Source organism: Volvox carteri (assembly GCF_000143455.1).
Source record: "Volvox carteri f. nagariensis unplaced genomic scaffold VOLCAscaffold_15, whole genome shotgun sequence".
NCBI classification, from domain to species: domain Eukaryota; kingdom Viridiplantae; phylum Chlorophyta; class Chlorophyceae; order Chlamydomonadales; family Volvocaceae; genus Volvox; species Volvox carteri.
In genome coordinates this window covers 471,631-490,173 of record NW_003307558.1, presented here as the reverse complement: position 1 = coordinate 490,173, position 18,543 = coordinate 471,631, and the positions used below count along the sequence as shown (strand labels likewise).

The window sequence follows — 18,543 nt, the reverse complement described above, 5'->3', positions numbered from 1 at the left end:
ACCGATGCAAGGGCTGCTGAGCTCCGAGGTCCAACTACTGTTTAAGATCACTAGGTAGCTCGGAAACACCTACTGGTTTCCCTGGAAAGGATAGGCCGTTTCCAAGGGAAAAGACCCTTTTCACGGAAACGCGCTTTCCGTACTTACATCGATTCCGAACTTCGCGTTCTTTCAGCTGAGCGGTCTTCTTACTTGTGTAAACTTTGAAAACATATATAGGGTTCATTTCCCTTCGATATCTGTTAACAATGGCGATCCGCTTTATCGAGGAGCTGATTCATCTTACCCAAGGCATTCCAGAAATCCACAACTGGAGCCTAGCAACCTTCTACTCAGTATTGGTCGCAATTATGTCCCTACTTGCATTCCTGAAGCCGAACATCTTTGGCAAGAAAGCCAACTCGGACGGCCGCACCACCGCACTTCCTGTCATAGCGACCGCGACTGGAACTAGTGTTAGCGCCGTTACAAAGCTGTTTGACAGCCTGCGTGGCAATGAACATGGGGTGTCTCCCATAGCCGACATGTGCATGGAGGCGGAGCAAGCCCTGACCCAACTCGACAACAACGCTTTGCACAGCACGGGCCAGATAGCTACTGTCCGCCTTGAGTACCCCGGTGATATATGTATCAACCCCAAGTGTGCTGGTCACGGGCGCGCCACCCTCAGCAAGGGTGGCCGCGACAAAACACGCGTGCAAGTAGTTGATATGAGAGGCATCAAATGGGGCATTCAGATTCGTAAAACTAAGTACGCCTGCTATGTTAAGATGTTCCGAGAATCAAAGCATCCAAAGAAATGCCTCTTAAGGTTGCATGTCTGTGGTCTCTGCACATCCACAGGAGCTCAAATCCTGCAAGGAGTGCAATGCTACATACTGCCCGACTTACTACTCCTATGAAGGCAGCGACTATTACTTCACGGGGCCTGGCTTCTCTATTGACGATCACCCGTTCATATGCACCCACTCCAACACGTACCACTTGCTTGAGACCCTGTACTGGTTTCATAAGTGTAAGTACCACTTCAAAGCGTCCGACAAGAGCATCACCGACATGTACAACGATGTCTACGTTCCCCTTGGCGTGTCCGACCTGTCCCTCCCCGAGAATGGCCAGAAAGTCGGGAGGCCTGGACGTTATATCGAATACTTGTGTGCTGCCTTGCCCGTGCGGAGATCTACATTTATACACCCAACCGAGACATCGAAGGGGGTGCTGGGCACAAGGAGCAGGTGCATGCCGAGGTAGAGCTGGTCGTACAGCATGGCCTCCCACATCACCAACACGAATGTCAGAGTGTTGGGTGTGGTGGTGCCGTGACTATCTACCAGCAAGGCCTTGGCAACAACCAACCGCTTGGTAGGGAGCAGGGCACAGGATTACCAACCTCAGGGGAGGTTTCACTGATACTGAGATTGATAAGGCCTCTGCTTCCCGTGTGTGCCCTTTACTGTAACTTACATGCCGTGCCTCACAAGTCGTACCCTTAATATAGCGTATGTGTCCCCACTGCCTGTTTATCAGGCGAGGCTGTTGAGGTAAACCCTTGCATGGTCGTGATGGACACCAACACCAACCTGAAGAGGCACATCTGTGCAGCGCACAACTGCATGGGTCGCCCTGTGCATAGCAAGGCACGCTTTTGTGCGGTCCACGCAAACCTTGAAGGGGTTTGTGCAGCACTTTTGCGGAAGGGTGAACAGGGTCGTGAGCCTGAGTACTGCATGAACGCCTGCATTCCGACCCCGGGGAGTCCCCAGACGCTTTCAAAGTTTTGTGGCCGTCACCAGGACATTGCCCAGCAAGTCGCCAATGTTGGCTATCATCGCCGGGTGGCGGGGCGGGTTCGATTGGGGGGCGGCAGCTCTGATGAAACAGTGGCGCCTGAGGAAGAGTTTATCGCAAAGGTCTCCAGTCACAGGTTAGTCCGGGGCGATGTGTTGACTGATTCGGGTTTTAGGGTTACTAGCAAGTTAGAGGGAATGGATGGGTGCTCACTGCATACCGCACCAGGACTCTTCCCCATGGTGTGCATGCACACCTCTGGCAGAATGATAATTCAACTGAATGTGCTGTTCCGTATAGTACAATCCCAGGCATGCGAGGCGCTACATGTACGGGACTATGATTATGACATGCAGCTGTGGCGTCGTGACGGTGTACGGCTCGTGCCGTCATGGGGAAAGGGTCCTGCCTGTCATCGAGATGCTAAATCGGTTGTTCCCCGACGAGGTGTGCCCAGACAATATTGTGTACGACCGTGGTTGCTTTGCCCGAGCATACATGCATAACCCCGACAACAGAGATCGGCTCGTTGAGGTCCTGGGTTCTGAGGCCGCACTCGAGAAGTGGAAGGAAGTGGGCTTCTACGTGGATCGCTTCCACTTTATGGGACACAGTAAATCCGACCAGGCTTGCAGGTAACTTGTGCACGAGTGTTACCCGAACTGACTGCTCATTAGCTGAAAAGGATGGTGATTTGGATTGCAGGGACAACTGCAACCCCTACAGCATCCACGCGCCTTTCTTGACGTGCGTGCTTAGCAAGACGCGCATCAGGGACATTGCTCAGGACGAGCGACCACAGGTCCTGAGTGCAGCAAGGCTGGCCCAGTCGATCGATCCCGAGGGTCACGTTGGCATCAAGTGCAAATTCGAGGTGGGATCTGCAGTGGGGTGTGGCCGCGGGTGGGCAGCTGCGGGAGGGAGCAGCGGGAAAGGCTGTGGGCTGTGCTGGGTGCATGCGGGGAACACGCGCGGGGGGAAGTGGGCGGGGATTAAGCTGGCGGGGGGGAAGCGGGCAGGGGTTAAGCTGGCGGGAGGAAGTGGGCGGGGGTTAAGCTGGCCAGCGATGGGTGGGGCATGTGGGAGTAGGAGGAGGGGGTGGGGGGGACAAGGAAGGGCGGGTTAGCCGTCCAGGGCAAGCTAACGCATGGCTGGGCAGCAAGGCGGTTGTCCCTTGGTTGTCCCCTGCGCAGTTCCAAGGGAAGGAAGTGAAGGGCCGGATGCTTTTCAAGTACGAGGGCGTGCAGGGTGCAGATGGGCAGCTGTGGTTGTACAAGCTCACAGACCTGTTCAACACCGAGGTTTGCAAGCAGACGTTCACAATGATTGAGATGTTTGGCAATGTGATGCGCACTGTGGAGACCAGGAGGGCGGAGTTTTATTTCCAGGAAATGCTTACGGAGCACAACAACATGGTAACGGCTCGCTTAGAGAGGCTGGGATTAATGCCGTCAGTTCCACCTGACCCATGGGTCGATCACTCGGTTGCTATCACGGTGAAGAAGTCCGTACCCCTGCCTACGTTCCAGGCGTTGGGCACAGTGAAGCGCTGGTGGCAGCGGCGTTAAGAGGGTTCCATGGGGCTGTGCAGGGGGTTGCAATGAGATCCAGGGGGGACATTTTTCATAATACTTTTATAGCTTCTGATCTGTAACATCCAGCGATGGCAGACAATGAGTCGTCAGGAGGTAACCAAGGGCCTCCTAATCCACTGCCCTCCAAGAAGCACGAGAAAATAACGAAAATAACGATTTGGCGATAAGAAAGGTTGTCAAATTCACACCGCTGACCAACGGACAATAACAGCGGCAGCTAGCAGCTGATCTGGTAAAGAGAGCTCGTATCAACCAGCAGCTGAGTCCGAGATCGCCCGGAAGATAATTCGACAAGACTAAACACCACCGATCAAATAGCAGCAAAATAACAACCAACTAACTGCACCGTATGACGCCGCTCTGACGCCCCTCTTCAAACCACATTTTCGGCTACGCCTAAAATAAGATTTTGAATCCGGGCTGAGCAGCTAGCCAGACCAAGAACCGGGACGAGAAACCCATAACGTGTTCGTTACAGTAGGTTACTTTGGCCCCATGCCTAACCCAGCAAAACATCCCCCCTCACCCAGTCGCGTCACATTCGCTCCACCACTGTCCGCCTCACAGCAACGGACCAGCGGATGTAGACCAGCACCGCATCAGACCTCCACCGCCTGTGCACCTTAATCTCCTCCAGACCCACCCCAGCATTGGCAGCCGCGGTGGACCCCCCCTTGTGCAAGCTGTGGGCCGATATCCTAGCGAGATCTAGCCTCAACTCTGGCTCATACCCCTGCAACTCACCCCGCGCCGCCACGCCATGCCCTGATTGCCCGGCCCCATGATTTCCCGTACAAAGAGAGGGGAGTGATCCTCGGCCGTCCGCACGCACTCCAGGTGCCGCTGTACTATGCGAGCGATGCGGATGCCGCTCTGGGTGATTGCTGCCGTCTTGCTATGTACGATCTGCAGCCCCACACCCCCTCCTGGCAACTCCGCCACCGTGTCCCTCCCATGCACACCCCTCCCATGCGTGTGGACGCCAGCTATCTCTCTCATTTGGCGGCACCAAAGCGCTGCCCTCCCTCCCACGTGCCCCCCTACCGCTATCTCTCCACAAGCATTCTCTCTCGGATGGGGTTTTGCTGACATGCCCCAGTGCCGAAGCGCTGCCATGTCACGACCCACGGTGCCGACGAGTCCCATCACACTGTGATGCCCCACTCGGCGGTGCAGCAGCCCACTTCACCTCTGCAAGCGTCAATGCTCATCCTCCACGTCGCACCGACTGCTACAAGAGGCCCCTTCATCTGCAACATCAGATTCCTGCGGGCCTCGTACTCCGCCCTGTGCTGAGTAAGGTGCACCTGGATCTCCACCACTGTGCGGAACTTGTGTAGCATGAGTAGGGTGTCTGGCATCCACATCGACTGCAGGAAGGACGGGACGGCTCCAAGCAGGTTGTCGGGGCCCAAAAGCTCCCCCAGGAAGTCGTGCAGCTGCGGATGTGCACGACAACAAGTGATGGTCAGTGAATTACCGTCATACAGTAAGGACTGCTTTACCAAATCTCACTCTGCCTCAATCGGTTTGAAACTGCTTGCCTTGTCGATCTGCATGATGGTTCCATCGGGCTTTTTTGAGCCGGCCTCCACAACCTTTGAGATGCTGTCGAAGTTCATGACTGGTCGGTAGGACTCCGCACCGGCCTTGCTTTTGCCCTTGCTTTTACAGACCCGCCATCCCACAGCGTGGCACAGCGGTGCGGGAAACCCGCCTGCTGACCGACTTCACGAGAAGCAGGCCAGTCATGATGTTGTACTTATTCTTTGACGACCAAGGGTATTTGGTGCAGAGTGGGCCCTTGATGTAATCGTGCCACCTCGCGGGGTGCACCTTCTCAGCGTCGGCACCCAATACTGGGACGCACAGGAATTCCAGGAGTCACGAGCCCAAAATGCCAAGGGCCAGCACCTGCAGAGAGTATGCGATAGACGGAGACGGGATGGGTCATACATGCTGAGCCCTCCAATAACAATTCACCATTCCAGCACCATCACCCACGGCCGCCACCTTCCCTAGGTACAAACACAACAATCGAAGGCCTACTGTCATCCCATCACAATCCCCCGTGAAATTCCGGCCACTCACTGGTAGGTGTATGAGGGTTTTCGTCTCCTTCTTGGTGATGTCGTAGTCTGCCTTTGGCAGCCCCTCTCGATCGACATAGCTGCTGAACGTGGCGTACAATTCTTCAGTGAGTTTGTACAGGCCCCAGTAGAATGGTGCATGTTTCTCCACCACGTAATCAGGCCCCACAATCACCGGATGGGGATAATTTACGGTGCCGCCTTGGACACCCGGCACATCCACTTTTGGCAATGGCAGCTTTTCGAACTGAGGTAGAGGGTCGTCACCGTCGTCGTCGTAGTCCATAAATACATCCACAGCGGCTGCGTCGCCATCAATAGGACCTCCTTCCACATCACCGTCTCCCTCATGCAAGCCCTGTTGCTGATGCTGACCGCCTCCACCATAGGCCCCGCCGCTGCCACCACCACGAGGCTGCTGCTCCAAACCGCCGCCAGACGAGCCGGCAGCGCTGTAGGCCTTGTGTAATATAATGGAGCATACAGCGAGCATTGGCGGGGAGGTCAGCACTCGGATGAGATGCCCTTCAGACAATACGTGAAGGTCGAGCCGCTTTATCTGGCCCAGACGAGGGTGAATTTCGGTGTCAGTGGTGGTGTAGACAATGTCAGCACATAACTCATTGTCATTGTCTTCTGAGACAAACGCGTCACCATCGTCTGCTGCCTGAATCTGATCCTGGCTAACAGCGACTTCACCAGTTGAAAACAGGTTCTTCAGCTGGCTATCAACCACTGCACATGAGGTCAGCTTTTGTACCCAGCCAAACTCGGAGAAATGGACAAATGCCGTGGGGTGCAGCAGATGACCAGGGAGCTGCGACTTGACCACCGGAACTGGGCGCGGGAGGGGGATGATGAATAACGACCATGACCTTGGCTGTCGAGTATCGAGCCAAGGTCATCGAGGAAGCTGTCACCGACCTCGCTTGCATTGTAGCCAGGCGGCTGGGTGTCATCGTTGGCTGTGCCGCCATGGAAGGGCAGGGGAGGTAGCGGCGCCACGGTCGCGGTCGCCTCCCTGCACGCCGTTGGCGCTGTCGGGGCTTGGCTGCACACGCTGGATGCCGCCGGCTGCAGCAGCGCCGTCGCTGGGCTGCTGGGGCTGCTGCCGTCCCCTGATGCCGCCGCTGTGGCCAAGGGGCCGGGCATCGTCATTTGCTACACCACCATGGCGGAGCTGCGTGCATGGAAGGGCAGGGGAGGTGGCGGCACTGCGGTCGTGGTCGCCTCCCTGCACACCGTTGGCGCCGCCGGGGATTGGCTGCACGCACTGGATGCCGCCGGCTGCGGTGGCACTGTCGCTGGGCTGCTGGGGCTGCTGCCGTCCCCCGATGCCGCCACTGTGGCCAAGGGGCCGGGCATCATTGTTTGCTGCACGGAACGGTGTCCACAACTTCACACGGGTTCCGGACCGTGGTGCCTCTCGACCAGCGCTGGACTCGGAGTGTTGATTGTTCGATTGACGCAGGGCTGTATCCGAAAAGGGGAGAACCCTGGTCAGTAACTGCAGCTGTCCACTTGAATTTTTAAAGCGCGTCGCACCTGATCTGCGCCCACTGTCGAAATCTGATGCCAACTCGTCGTCATGTGCACCTGGCATGATGTCTTGGGTCGCGGAATCAGCAGTAGATGCAGCTGTGACTGCAAAGGGATGAGTTGGGAAATGTTAAACTTTCGGGTTAACACCCCGCCTCCGGTCATCAAACATGGCAAACGTGAGGAACAGCACTTGCCCTTGCGTGTCAGGGAGCCAGCTGGCCTTGCTTGCTGCTGCTGGCTCTAGGCAAACGCAGATTCAAGCTCTTGAACTTCATCCACCTCCTGAGCAGCTGACAACGGCTCCAGTGGTAATGTGGATCGTCCAGACGAACTAGCAGTCCTAGTCTGCATTGAATGTGTCGGCTGAGGGGCACGGTGGCCCTCGGTGGCCCATGTCCAGGGGGGCTTTGACCCCCTGTGCAGGTGGCTCCTGTCCATTCTATTGGTGCGTTGTTGACGTGTGCTAGCAAATAATAATCAGTTGTAGCGAATTCATCGCAGGTAGTGTCGCAAATAGACTGTAGGGAAGGGAACTCAATTGCAAAGTTGACGAAGGCGCGATGGCGCGATGACGACGAAGACGATGGCGACGACGATGAAGGGCTCGGCGAGGAGGATCACCTAGGCTCTGATACCAATTGAAAGGGAACCAGGCCGCTCCTAACAACTGGGAAGTGCAAGCTGACTTTACTGGCCGATATACTTGCGTAAGCACAGAAGATCGGGCTTTCAATTTCAACTTAGACTTACAATCTTCATGAAATGGTCCGCTTAAATAGTCATATTAGCGCGCCATAACCTCACACAGCCATACGACATGGTCTCAGAAGCGCGCGCTAACGAACTGCAAGACCTTACAGATTGGGTATTCCATGGATACTAAGTCAATAGGAGATGCTCGGAAAGCAGTTTCCAATAATTGTTGGCTTCAAATTTGATGTGAAAAGAGTTTTCCGTACTACGAGGGCTTTTCCGTAGAAAGGGCATTTCCCTGGAAACGACGCTGTTTCCTGGGAAACAGATAGGTGTTTCCGAGCTATGCACTCTTTAAGATCTATAGTTGTGAGCCTCCTTTCTGCTGACCGCTCGTTCGTGCGTTGTGGTGTTGGATGCGAGAGTGCTGAAGCACAACAAGGTCTGAAGGACGGCTACACGCTGTATGCTGAGGCAGGGTTTACGTTTGACCGAAGTTTAAGAGAGGTCAAGTTCTTGGGCTCAGTCCAGCCATGTGCAAATGTCGCCCGCGATGGGGACGGCGTCAGTCCCAAAAAAAATTGCGGATTTCTGAACCTCAACACATTTGATGCGTATTATGGCTGCTTGCATAACAAGTTGCGGGATGCGAGGCGAAGTGCACTCTTGCGTATTTCTGAAGTCGCAAGTTGCCAACTAACTCCAGGGTGGGGCTCACTTCGAGTCAGGGCCCCCCGGGCGTCTTGCAGTTGCAAGGCGCAACCCCGCCCGGCCGTCAGGGCGATGGATTCAGGGCGATGGATTCAGGGCGATGGATTCAGCATGACCTGGATCCACTTCGCCTTGCACTTTTTGATACAGGGCGATGGGTGACGTACAACAAAGGTCACACTTGGCAAGAGAACATAAGCCGCCCAACTGGAGAATGACAAGTATCCTATAATGAGTAAAATGATTGGAATGTAATGGCGAGAAGGTGACATAGGTCATGATCAGATGACGTCCCAGTACCTTATTAAGGTGCTGTTCACGGATGACCGGCCCTATTTGCCTATTACTAGGAGGAGGCGATTTCCACGATGGTGTTGTATTTTGGAAATCTGTTTGCATGATTTTGAAGGGTTTATAATTCTGTAATATTGCAGTGCATTCGGTCCTGCAGGCGGGCCGTATTCTTGCAGTTCTGTGACGCGGCCTGTGGTCAAACATGAAGCACCCAAGCATGCCAGATGTAGCAAATTTGCATTGGATTTGAGGTCTACATAATCCTGGGTAATGTTAAAATTATTTTGGTGCAACGGCCAACGTCTTTTTATGAAATGCGTTCGGACTGCGGGAAGTTGCGAGGCCCGCAGCTGGAACTTTGTGGAACGCGAGCATGAAAACAAGATATTGTTGTTACAAAGGCACTGCAATTTCGCTCTGTGACTCGACCAACGGTATTCGCACACGTGCGTGTGCGCGTGCGTGTGCAGCCGTGTGCCAGAGCGCGAGTAGGGCCCCTCACGTTCGACCTGCTCCTTATACCCATGACACCCCCCACGCAACGTCTTGTGGGACGTGCTCACGATCATCACCATACATCCGTATGTCAAAAAACTTACTGCTGGTAGCAAATGCTCAACGGAAACCCAGCACCGTACATCTGCGGTGACACAGCACCCCAACTCAAAGTGAAGCAAGGAAGAACATAGTATTGTGTAACACAGCAAAGCCAAACGTTTTGGACAGCATATTTGTACGGAGATCTTTTCTGGTCCGTTGCCTCTGCTATGCAGGGGAGCGCCTGCGAAACATGCCGCACATGCGGAGCACACAAGGCCACAACAATACGGAAAGGGCAAAAGGCTTGAATCTAAATGCTAACTCCTGGAGCAACAACCGTTCTCATGACACGTCCATTCGCACTCGATCTAAATGCTGTCATTAAGCAGAATGTTTCATAACATCATCTTAGGAAAGCTGCGAAGCGCTGACTTCTGAACATTCTGGACTTATGTTACATCCATGAAGCTAAAATGACTGTTTGCAGGCAGTGTTTGTTTTCGTTTAGGGCTGGTCCCTTTTTATTACTCATCAAGTATTAGATTTTCAGGGTGTTGTGTGCTTTATTACTTAGCTGTAAGGCACTGGGGGCCTCCGCCCCCTCCAGAACCCCCGATAAGTTGCAAGTCCCCTCACAAACTCAGAGCCACGCGCAGATTGGGCCTTCGGCTCGTATGGGTAGTTTTACAGGTATGGGGTCACGCACCCCCCAACCATGTAACACACACACGCACACACACACACACACACACACACACACACACACACACACACACACACACACACACACACACACACACACACACACACACACACACACACACACACACACACACACACACACACACACGCGCGCGCGCGCGCGCGCAGATGGTGCGGTTCTCAGTGTCATTCATTCCTGCGGGAGATAGTGTGTGTGTCCAATTCCAGATGGGAATACTGGTCAGCCCCGGTGCACAGGCATGCCATGTTGTAGTGCTCGTTGATACACGGCGCATACCATGTGGGACAGGACAGTGCTAGTTATCCGTTTGCGTGTTGCTCCAGGAGTTAGCATTTAGGTTCAAGCCTTTTGCCCTTTCCGTATTGTTGTGGCCTTGTGTGCTCCGCATGTGCGGCATGTTTCGCAGGCGCTCTCCTGCATAGCAGATGCAACGGACCAGAAAACATCTCCGTACAAATATGCTGTCCAAAACGTTTGGCTTTGCTGTGTTACACAATACTATGTTCTTCCTTGCTTCACTTTGAGTTGGGGTGCTGTGTCACCGCAGATGTACAGTGCTGGGTTTCCGTTGAGCATTTGCTACCAGCAGTAAGTTTTTTGACATACGGATGTATGGTGATGATCGTGAGCACGTCCCACAAGACGTTGCGTGGGGGGTGTCATGGGTATAAGGAGCAGGTCGAACGTGAGGGGCCCTACTCGCGCTCTGGCACACGGCTGCACACGCACGCGCACACGCACGTGTGCGAATACCGTTGGTCGAGTCACAGAGCGAAATTGCAGTGCCTTTGTAACAACAATATCTTGTTTTCATGCTCGCGTTCCACAAAGTTCCAGCTGCGGGCCTCGCAACTTCCCGCAGTCCGAACGCATTTCATAAAAAGACGTTGGCCGTTGCACCAAAATAATTTTAACATTACCCAGGATTATGTAGACCTCAAATCCAATGCAAATTTGCTACATCTGGTGCTTCATGTTTGACCACAGGCCGCGTCACAGAACTGCAAGAATACGGCCCGCCTGCAGGACCGAATGCACTGCAATATTACAGAATTATAAACCCTTCAAAATCATGCAAACAGATTTCCAAAATACAACACCATCGTGGAAATCGCCTCCTCCTAGTAATAGGCAAATAGGGCCGGTCATCCGTGAACAGCACCTTATGTCCTATAGCCTTCATGGCTTGCTGTACGGTTGCGTTCGGGGTGCCGGATAGGACAGGGCGAGGCGAAACCGGGGCTGCCAAGGGCCTTACACTACTGCAGACAGAAAAGATAGCAGGAGGGGCCCTCTGACTCAGGCGAGGCCCAGGTTGCGCGTGGTTTCCAGTGCGGCATCGTCTTCCAGCCGGGTATATAGCTGTACCATTGCGTCCGTCTTCCAGTGACCGTGGGCCTTGCGGGCTTCTTCAGATACCCCTCTGGCTGCTGCCGCGCTGTTTCCCCCGATGCGCATGGAGTGTGGCATGATGCCGCGCTTGATGCCCACGGCGCTGCACATGGCAGCGAGCTTCTCCCTGAAGGAGGTATAGCTGAGGCTGGGGATCGGTGACTGAACAGAGCCGGTCCTCTGCTGCAGCTGGTGGCCTTGCTGTGTCGCCTTAACCCTGCGCAGCAGCGGGCCCACATCCTCCACGGGGGAACTGGGGACACGGACATAGTTACCAAGCGCCAGCAGCCTCTCTGTCAAGCCCACTGGGCAGGCCACGCCCCCCACGCGCGCGATCCGGATGGTCTGCCCTTTGCCCTCCTGGTCCGTTTTGGACCTAGGCAGTGTGATGGCCATGTGAGTGTCGTGCAGGGTGAGCAGATCAGACTTGACGGAGATGTGGGCTAGGTCGTTGAACCTTAGGAAACCCGCGAACATAACCGATATGGCCGCTACCATCATCAGGTCTGGCAGTGAGGCATCCGGCCCAGCGAAGTGAGCGGCCAACATGCGGACATGCTCTGGTTGCATGCTTTCCCTGTGCAGCTTCTTCCCTTGCAGTGTGCGCCTGCCCAGGTCCCGAACGAGGTTGCATGCTGGGTGCTCCGTAGGTGAGGGGCGGCCCGCGAGAAAAAAATGGCAGGCAATAGCAGCGCTCGCTCCCGCGACACGACCCGGATTTACTTCATCTGCTTGCGCGGTTTGGTAGACGTGCATCAGGTACATGGCCACTATCTCTGGCCTGATGTCGTAAATGTCGCTCGCCCGAATGTGTAGTAGCTCTGCCCAATCTAGGAACTCCTGCCATGGCTCCTTGTACTGGGCGACTGTGCTGCTAGCTCGCGCCTTGTGCGCCTGGCTTGCCAACGCCAGAGCTAGATCCCCGATCATTGGGTTAGCGTCCAAGGGCACCTGGCCAAGCAGTGTCTGCACGCGTGCCCTTATTCCTGTGAAAACCGGGGGGCATAAGGGTCGGGGGGCACAGCGATCTGGCGCGGGAAAGGTGTTTGGAAATCGATGAGAAGTGCGAGCGATAGCCAGTTAGCGGACCCTTTTGGGACCTCGTTTCCCGAAGACCCTGGCAGGAAAAGATCATACGCCTTGCCCAGCTCTCTTAGGCCGTGGACGCAAGGCGCAAACCACTTCCCGTCTTGAGTCAGATAGGACCACCAGTCGCGCGTCGGCCAGAGGGGAACGAGACAGATGCGTGCTTTGCACAGCTTTGCACAGCTCTGCGTGCCGCAGGACCTTAAGTAGCAAACAGAAAGGCGGGTTCGCCCAGCAATTCCGCCCCCAGTGGAACCGAAAGGCATCTACACCCGCGGTATCTGGCGTGAAAAAGCGGGAATAGTATTGTGGCAGCTGGTGATTGGTGTGTGACGCGAAAAGATCAATGTCAAAGGGGCCCCAGGCGGTGTTGAGCCTCTGAAATTCCTTACGGTTCACCATCCAGTCGTCCCGGTCCTGCAGCTTTGAGAGGTAGTCCGCCAGAGTGTTTTCTTCTCGCGGCCGCCACTCCGCCTGCAGTGTGATACCCTCGGCAATACAGTACCAAAAGATTTCGCAGGCAATCCGGTACGAGTCCTCGGCTTTTGTGGTCCCTTTGTTGAGGACGTTGGCGCAATTGAGATTGTCAGTAATCACCCGGACGACTTGGTGTCGTAGGCCTGCAGGGCCGTTGAAGGATTGAAGTGCGAGTAGGACTGCCTGGAGCTCCTGGGGCGTTGACCCCATCGAACTGACCCTTACTCCCCAATTACCGCGATCAGCGTCCAGGCACCCCAACCCCCGAGGTGCTTGGGGGATTTCCCAGCTGCATCGCAGAAAACGACCGAGTGCACCTGTGTGGGCTCCCAGAGGGCACGGGTTCCGTTAAACCGGTCGAAACAGTGCAGCCAGAATTCGAGCTCTGCAGTTGCGTCATTAGATAAGCGGATGTGGGTATCCCAGGTGTGGCGCGACTCAATATCCTGCCCCAGAGCCCGGGTGTAAAGGCGGGCTACTTGCCTGAACGCCCAGGACATGGACAGAAGCTGCCCTTTTATGGAGGCCAATTGTCTCGCCTTGATGCGCCGTTTTCCCAGAGCCGAGCAGATGCAGTCGAGCAGGAAAGTGCACTTATCTTCAGGCACAATGTACACGCCCTTAGCTGTATCTAACAGCATACCCAGGTACCTCACTTGCTGCTGGGGCTCGCCCATCATTGACTTGTCACGGTTCACGCAGAACCCCAGGCGCTCAAGGAGGTCGAGGATTATGGTGCGGCGGGCGATGAGGGTCTGGGCGTCCTGGTGGGCGTGGATCTGATCATCAATGTATCCTGAGCACCGCCAGCCCTTCCGTCTCCAAGTCCGCATGATCTCGCGTGTTAGCTTGGTGAATGCCCAACAGGCGGAGGCAAGGCCGAAAGGGAGTTGTGTAAAGATGTAGAACTGGCCTTGCCATTCAAAACCAAGGTAGCGCCAGTCTGCTTCGCGTACGTCCATATGGTGGTAGCCAGACTTCAGGTCCAGGGTGAACATGTAGTCCTTGGGGCCTAGCCAGCCTGGGACCTGCGCAAGCGACTCATAACGGAACTCCGGGATGTGCAGGTGCTTATTGACTTCGCGTCCATCCCAGATGAGGCGGAGCTTGCCTTTCTGCTCTACGACGCCCAAAGGACAGGTCATGAAAGGGCGGGACTGGCAAGGTTTGATGGTCTCTGACTCCAGCAAACCCTCGATGGCAGAAGACACAAAATCCCCGTGGTCCCGTGCAGATTGGTGATTCTTGCCCCAGTACGGCCGGGGGGGGAGGTCCTGAGTGCCACATCAGAGGGAACCCTTGCAGGACCCAGCTCAGCATGAGCTGGTTCACCACTGTCGCCTTCCAGACCGCGGCACAGGCTCTCAAGCGCCCCCGCATCTTAGGCCTATCCTTGCTACCCATGCGAGGAGGTGTGGCTTCACAAGGCGGATCAACAGGCAAAGGTGCTGGGTTCTCACCTTCTGGGACTGCTTGTTCATTCCTCGAAGGGGCTCCTGGGTCTGGATGTGATTCCTGGGCTTGGCGGGCGACCTTGGTCCGGGGCCGGGTGGGCTCTGCAGGGCCGGGTGCGGGACGCTTGGCAGTGTTCTTGGTCTCCACTTGTGTGTTGTCTCGTTGGACAGGGGGGGGCTGCACGGGGCGAGGGGCTCTAAAACCCGCGGCGACGAGCAGTGTGCCCAGTACTGTGGCGGCCAAATTCTCTGCATTGCAAGAGACAAAAGATAAAGGAGGGGGAGATGAGTAGAGGCCGGGGCTCATGGCGACTGAGGCTATGAAACGGTGGGAAGCCGCCCCTCCTGGGATGACAGAAAACCGAACAGGCTACTCAGGGGCGACCTGCGCCGCAGGGGACGGGGCCACCAGAGCCATCAACCTGTTCGATGCCTCTCTGTCGTTGTTGGGTACATGCATGAAGAGGGAAACTCGGACGGAGGAAGGACAGGTCCAGCCTGAAGCCGGCCACCTGGGCCTGGAAGCCGCCATGGTCAACAGGACCGAGCCAACACGGCAATGAGGCCCCAAGGCCAATCACAGGCGCCACCAAGGGCAAGAGCTCGCGCGCGTTACAAAGAAACCTCCCTCCAGGGTACAACTTGGTCCGACATCTTCTAGCGGTGGAAGGTCTGGAAGAGACCGGATGTGCAACTTAGCATAACAAGTCTTGTCAAAGACTGGGCCAAAGCATACTCCGTTCCAACCCAACAATGTTTGTCGGACTTGTGGGCCCCTGCAACAACAACGACCGCGAACTGCATGGAGGGGCCACTGAGCGAGCTTAAGAAAAAAAAAAGGGAGGGGGGTAGGATCGGTGCAGTGCCAGAGTCGAGCAAACACAAGGCCCAACAGGATCCTAATCAGCCACGCTTAGCCGGGCTGCGAGAGCGGCTTCGGTCACGGTGGCTGCACTGGTCATAGCGGTCATAGCGGCTGCAGTCGTTCCGGCGTGCACTACCAAACGAATCCCGCACTCCACCCTGCCGGTCTCTCCCTCGCCAGAGGGACCCGGCCTGACCGTCCCTGTCCGCCACCACCGACTTGCGCGTTTTAGCTAATGCACTCTCTATGTCGCCCTTATCTATGGCCTCTGGTTTGAACTCTGGTTTGGTGAAGTTGTGCCGCCTGCCGTGCCAGATTTCGTAGGGGGCCGTGAAATTACCGTTGGCTCCTGGGCCCGCCTTGGCCAGAGCAACGGAGTAGCACTTAAGGCGGCGGTGAGCGATCTTGAGGCATTCTCCCGCGACGGCCAGCTGGGGTTCGTTCGCATCCAGCGCGGTGATGGCGGTCTCTAGCAGCATTAGCATTCCTTCGTCGAGCTGCTCCCGCTGTCGTGTGGGGCTGTCAGCTTCGGGGCGTCGTTCGCTTGAACTTCAGTCCTTATTGCTGCTAGCTGCTCTCTTGCGGATGGCAGGATGGTCACGTCTTTTGTGATGACTACATCAGGAGAGCGGTCCCGAGGCGGTGCTGTCCGGGGATCCCTGGCTGGCGCTTTTGGGGCGTTGGCCTGCGCTGCTGACAGGACGCCCAGCAGCAGCTGGTGAAGAGTCGGCTGGTCTATGTTCCCGCTCAAAGTATCCCTGGCGGCTTCTATGTCGTTTTGGTTGGCTGGCAGCATCTGGCCCGATCCCCCTTCGCCAGCTGCTTCGGCCGCTCCTGCGTTGACCAGGTTATCTCCCGTTGCCTTTGTCCTCTTACCCATCATTTTTTGATTTGTGACGGAGCTCCTGGTTGTTCCTCGGAGAGTGACGGTCCGCGGCGATGTCGATTCGATGTGGTAGAGCGTCGATGAGGCTTGAGGGTAGTCGGTAAGGTCTTGGAAAAAAGTGAGAGCAACAATAATAATAAGCTCCAATAGTGTAGGCAGAATGCCGGAACTATGGAGCTGTCAGCTGAAATAGTAAATTCGAATTCTCAGCAAGCCATACGGCTGCCGTACATAACCTAGCTTAGAGGCTATACTCGCTTTTTGCTCCTGCCGCATCTAAGCTACAATAAAGTACTCAGTCCGTTGCTGCCACAGCAAGCTGACGTATGGATACGCGGAAAGGTATTGTTCATAATTGACCTGCCCTATTTGCCTTTTGCTAGCAGGAGGCGTTTTCCTACCCACGAACGCCGAACCGGAGTTCCCCACATGCAGTTATCTTCTGCAATGGCACATAAATATGATGATGTATTCTCGTCTTATAACGAGTGAATAAAAAGAGGCTCGCGATACGTCACGTCGGTAAAAAGACGCATGCGACTGGCGAGCATCGTCAACGCTATCCAAGAATGCCGCACAAAGGAAGCTGTCGCTACCCACGTCAAAAAGCATGACGCTGGCATTAAGCCGATACGGTCCCTATGTCCCAAATGGAGAGATAGGGTCATGGGCTTCCAGTACTGTTCACGAATGACCGGCCCTATTTGCGTACAAAGCCATGCAAACAGATTATTCTGGAATTCTGTTAGGGATACTGGCCGCTTTAGGGAGTTTTTAGGGCCATGTGAAGCCGTGTGAAAAGCGCTCAAACCAAATACATTCATGTTTTCTTCACATCCTACGTCGGTTCCACCTGAATTAGAAGGCAGCAGTCGGGTAGCTAATTACATATCGCGTAGGATTGCGGCGTCCGCAGACATCCTTAATGTTGCCTTGAACCGTGATAGGCCTGAGGATTGCGATATAGTGAACGAAGGAGAGCACACGCTTGTAGTTAATCCACCACAGCAGCCTTTCACATTCCGACCTGCTGAGCTTGACGCACCGTATCCCGTTGCAAAGCTCTTTGACAGCGCACACGCTGGTGGGGCCACCAGTACCTGGAAGGGAACCAGGCCGCTCCTAACAACTGGGAAGCGTAAGCTGACTTTACTGGCCGATATACTTGCGTAAGCACAGAAGATCGGGCTTTCAACTTCAACTTAGACTTACAATGTTCATAAAATGGTCCGCTTAAATAGTCATAATAGCGCGCCATTGTCTCACACGGAGAACCACAGGATCAAGCTCCACTAGCTCCGAAGTTTCGACATAGTCTCAGAAGCGCGCGCTAACGAACTGCAAAACCTTACACACTCCCCTCCTTAAAAACAAGCACCGTCCTCGGTGCGAAAACGTCACTAAGCGGCCATAGTCGTGCGCCTCTCCGATTCCCTGAACGAAATCGGTACCAGGCTAACGAGGGGAAGGCAAAAGGGAACCGGAGTCAAGGCAAAACCTTCCCCGCACTGGATACCGGCCTATAATGTGGCGCACGACTCCTACCATATCCGGCTTAAGAATCCGGAGATACGCAAAAGCTGCTACGAAAACGACTTAAATCTGACTACACGGAACCCAAATACCCAGACGCGAACACACACGTGAAATGCAATACCACACTACGTTGAACTGACTGGTGTAATCTACGGACAGGAACAGAACGAAGACGCACAGATATACCGAATACACATGATGACACACACACACACATCCAGCCGCAGCTCTACTCTGCCAAAAACTGTACGATCCTTGGGGCATGCTCCGGGAACTTGGCTCTGAACCACGCATAGCGATCTGATAGCCTGAACGCGGTCCAGCTTGGGCTCCTCAGGAAGGCACGAAGCGCTGGCAGGTTGTGCACGTCGTCGTATGGTTCCCATGAGGGGTCGCGTTTACTACTAGCGGACCACTGCACGAGGAACATGACGGACGGGCGTGCGCGCTTGTTATACCCTAGGCGAACAGCTGTAACAACAGTATCTGCACTGTCATATGGGGATTCTAGTGCAGTAGGGGCTGCAGGGGGAGGTGGTGGGCGGCCGGGGAAGAGCGCTGGGTCGTTGTCCGTCCATGGAAGGAGGCGGCTGATGTGGAATACTGGATGCAAGCGGCCGAGGGAGGCTGGAAGGTGAAGGCGGTATGCAACTGGAGAAATGACGGAGGAGATGAGGAAAGGGCCGAGGTAGCGAGGGCGGAGTTTTGGGGAGGGGTAGGTCGGCAGGGTGAGGTGTTCTGTAGACAGTCGGACGCGATCGCCAACTTTGAAGGTGATGGCGCGGCGATGCTGGTTAGCTGCGGCAGCATAGCGGGTTTTGGCGGCTTGGATTTCGCGGTTGATGGTGGCATGGATGTCGCTCATACGCT

General features: G+C 55.2%; 3 protein-coding genes across 3 annotated transcripts; 1 reads left to right on the top strand and 2 right to left on the bottom strand.

Moving 5' to 3' along the window:
- Positions 1-248: 248 nt before the first annotated feature.
- On the top strand, positions 249-3,356 carry VOLCADRAFT_90004 (uncharacterized protein; the record flags this gene model as incomplete). The annotated part of the gene is made up of 5 exons (XM_002949666.1): positions 249-701; positions 844-1,235; positions 2,307-2,423; positions 2,494-2,662; positions 2,982-3,356. The coding sequence occupies 5 exons, from the start codon at positions 249-251 to the stop codon at positions 3,354-3,356; spliced, it is 1,506 nt and encodes a 501-aa protein (XP_002949712.1).
- Positions 3,357-4,528: 1,172 nt separating this feature from the next.
- Positions 4,529-9,586, bottom strand: VOLCADRAFT_104360 (uncharacterized protein; the record flags this gene model as incomplete). The annotated part of the gene is made up of 6 exons (XM_002949555.1): positions 9,216-9,586; positions 7,019-7,117; positions 6,748-6,816; positions 6,398-6,603; positions 5,475-6,290; positions 4,529-4,822 (listed from the first exon to the last, which is right to left on the bottom strand). Exons 1-6 carry the CDS (start codon positions 9,286-9,288, stop codon positions 4,529-4,531), a joined length of 1,557 nt encoding a protein of 518 aa, XP_002949601.1. The 5' UTR covers positions 9,289-9,586.
- A 1,919-nt stretch (positions 9,587-11,505) lies between these two features.
- VOLCADRAFT_104359 (uncharacterized protein) lies at positions 11,506-17,358 on the bottom strand (the record flags this gene model as incomplete). Its single annotated transcript, XM_002949554.1, has 5 exons — positions 11,506-11,745; positions 12,093-12,355; positions 14,393-14,635; positions 15,448-15,757; positions 17,350-17,358. The coding sequence occupies 5 exons, from the start codon at positions 17,356-17,358 to the stop codon at positions 11,641-11,643; spliced, it is 930 nt and encodes a 309-aa protein (XP_002949600.1). The 3' UTR covers positions 11,506-11,640.
- Positions 17,359-18,543: the final 1,185 nt, after the last annotated feature.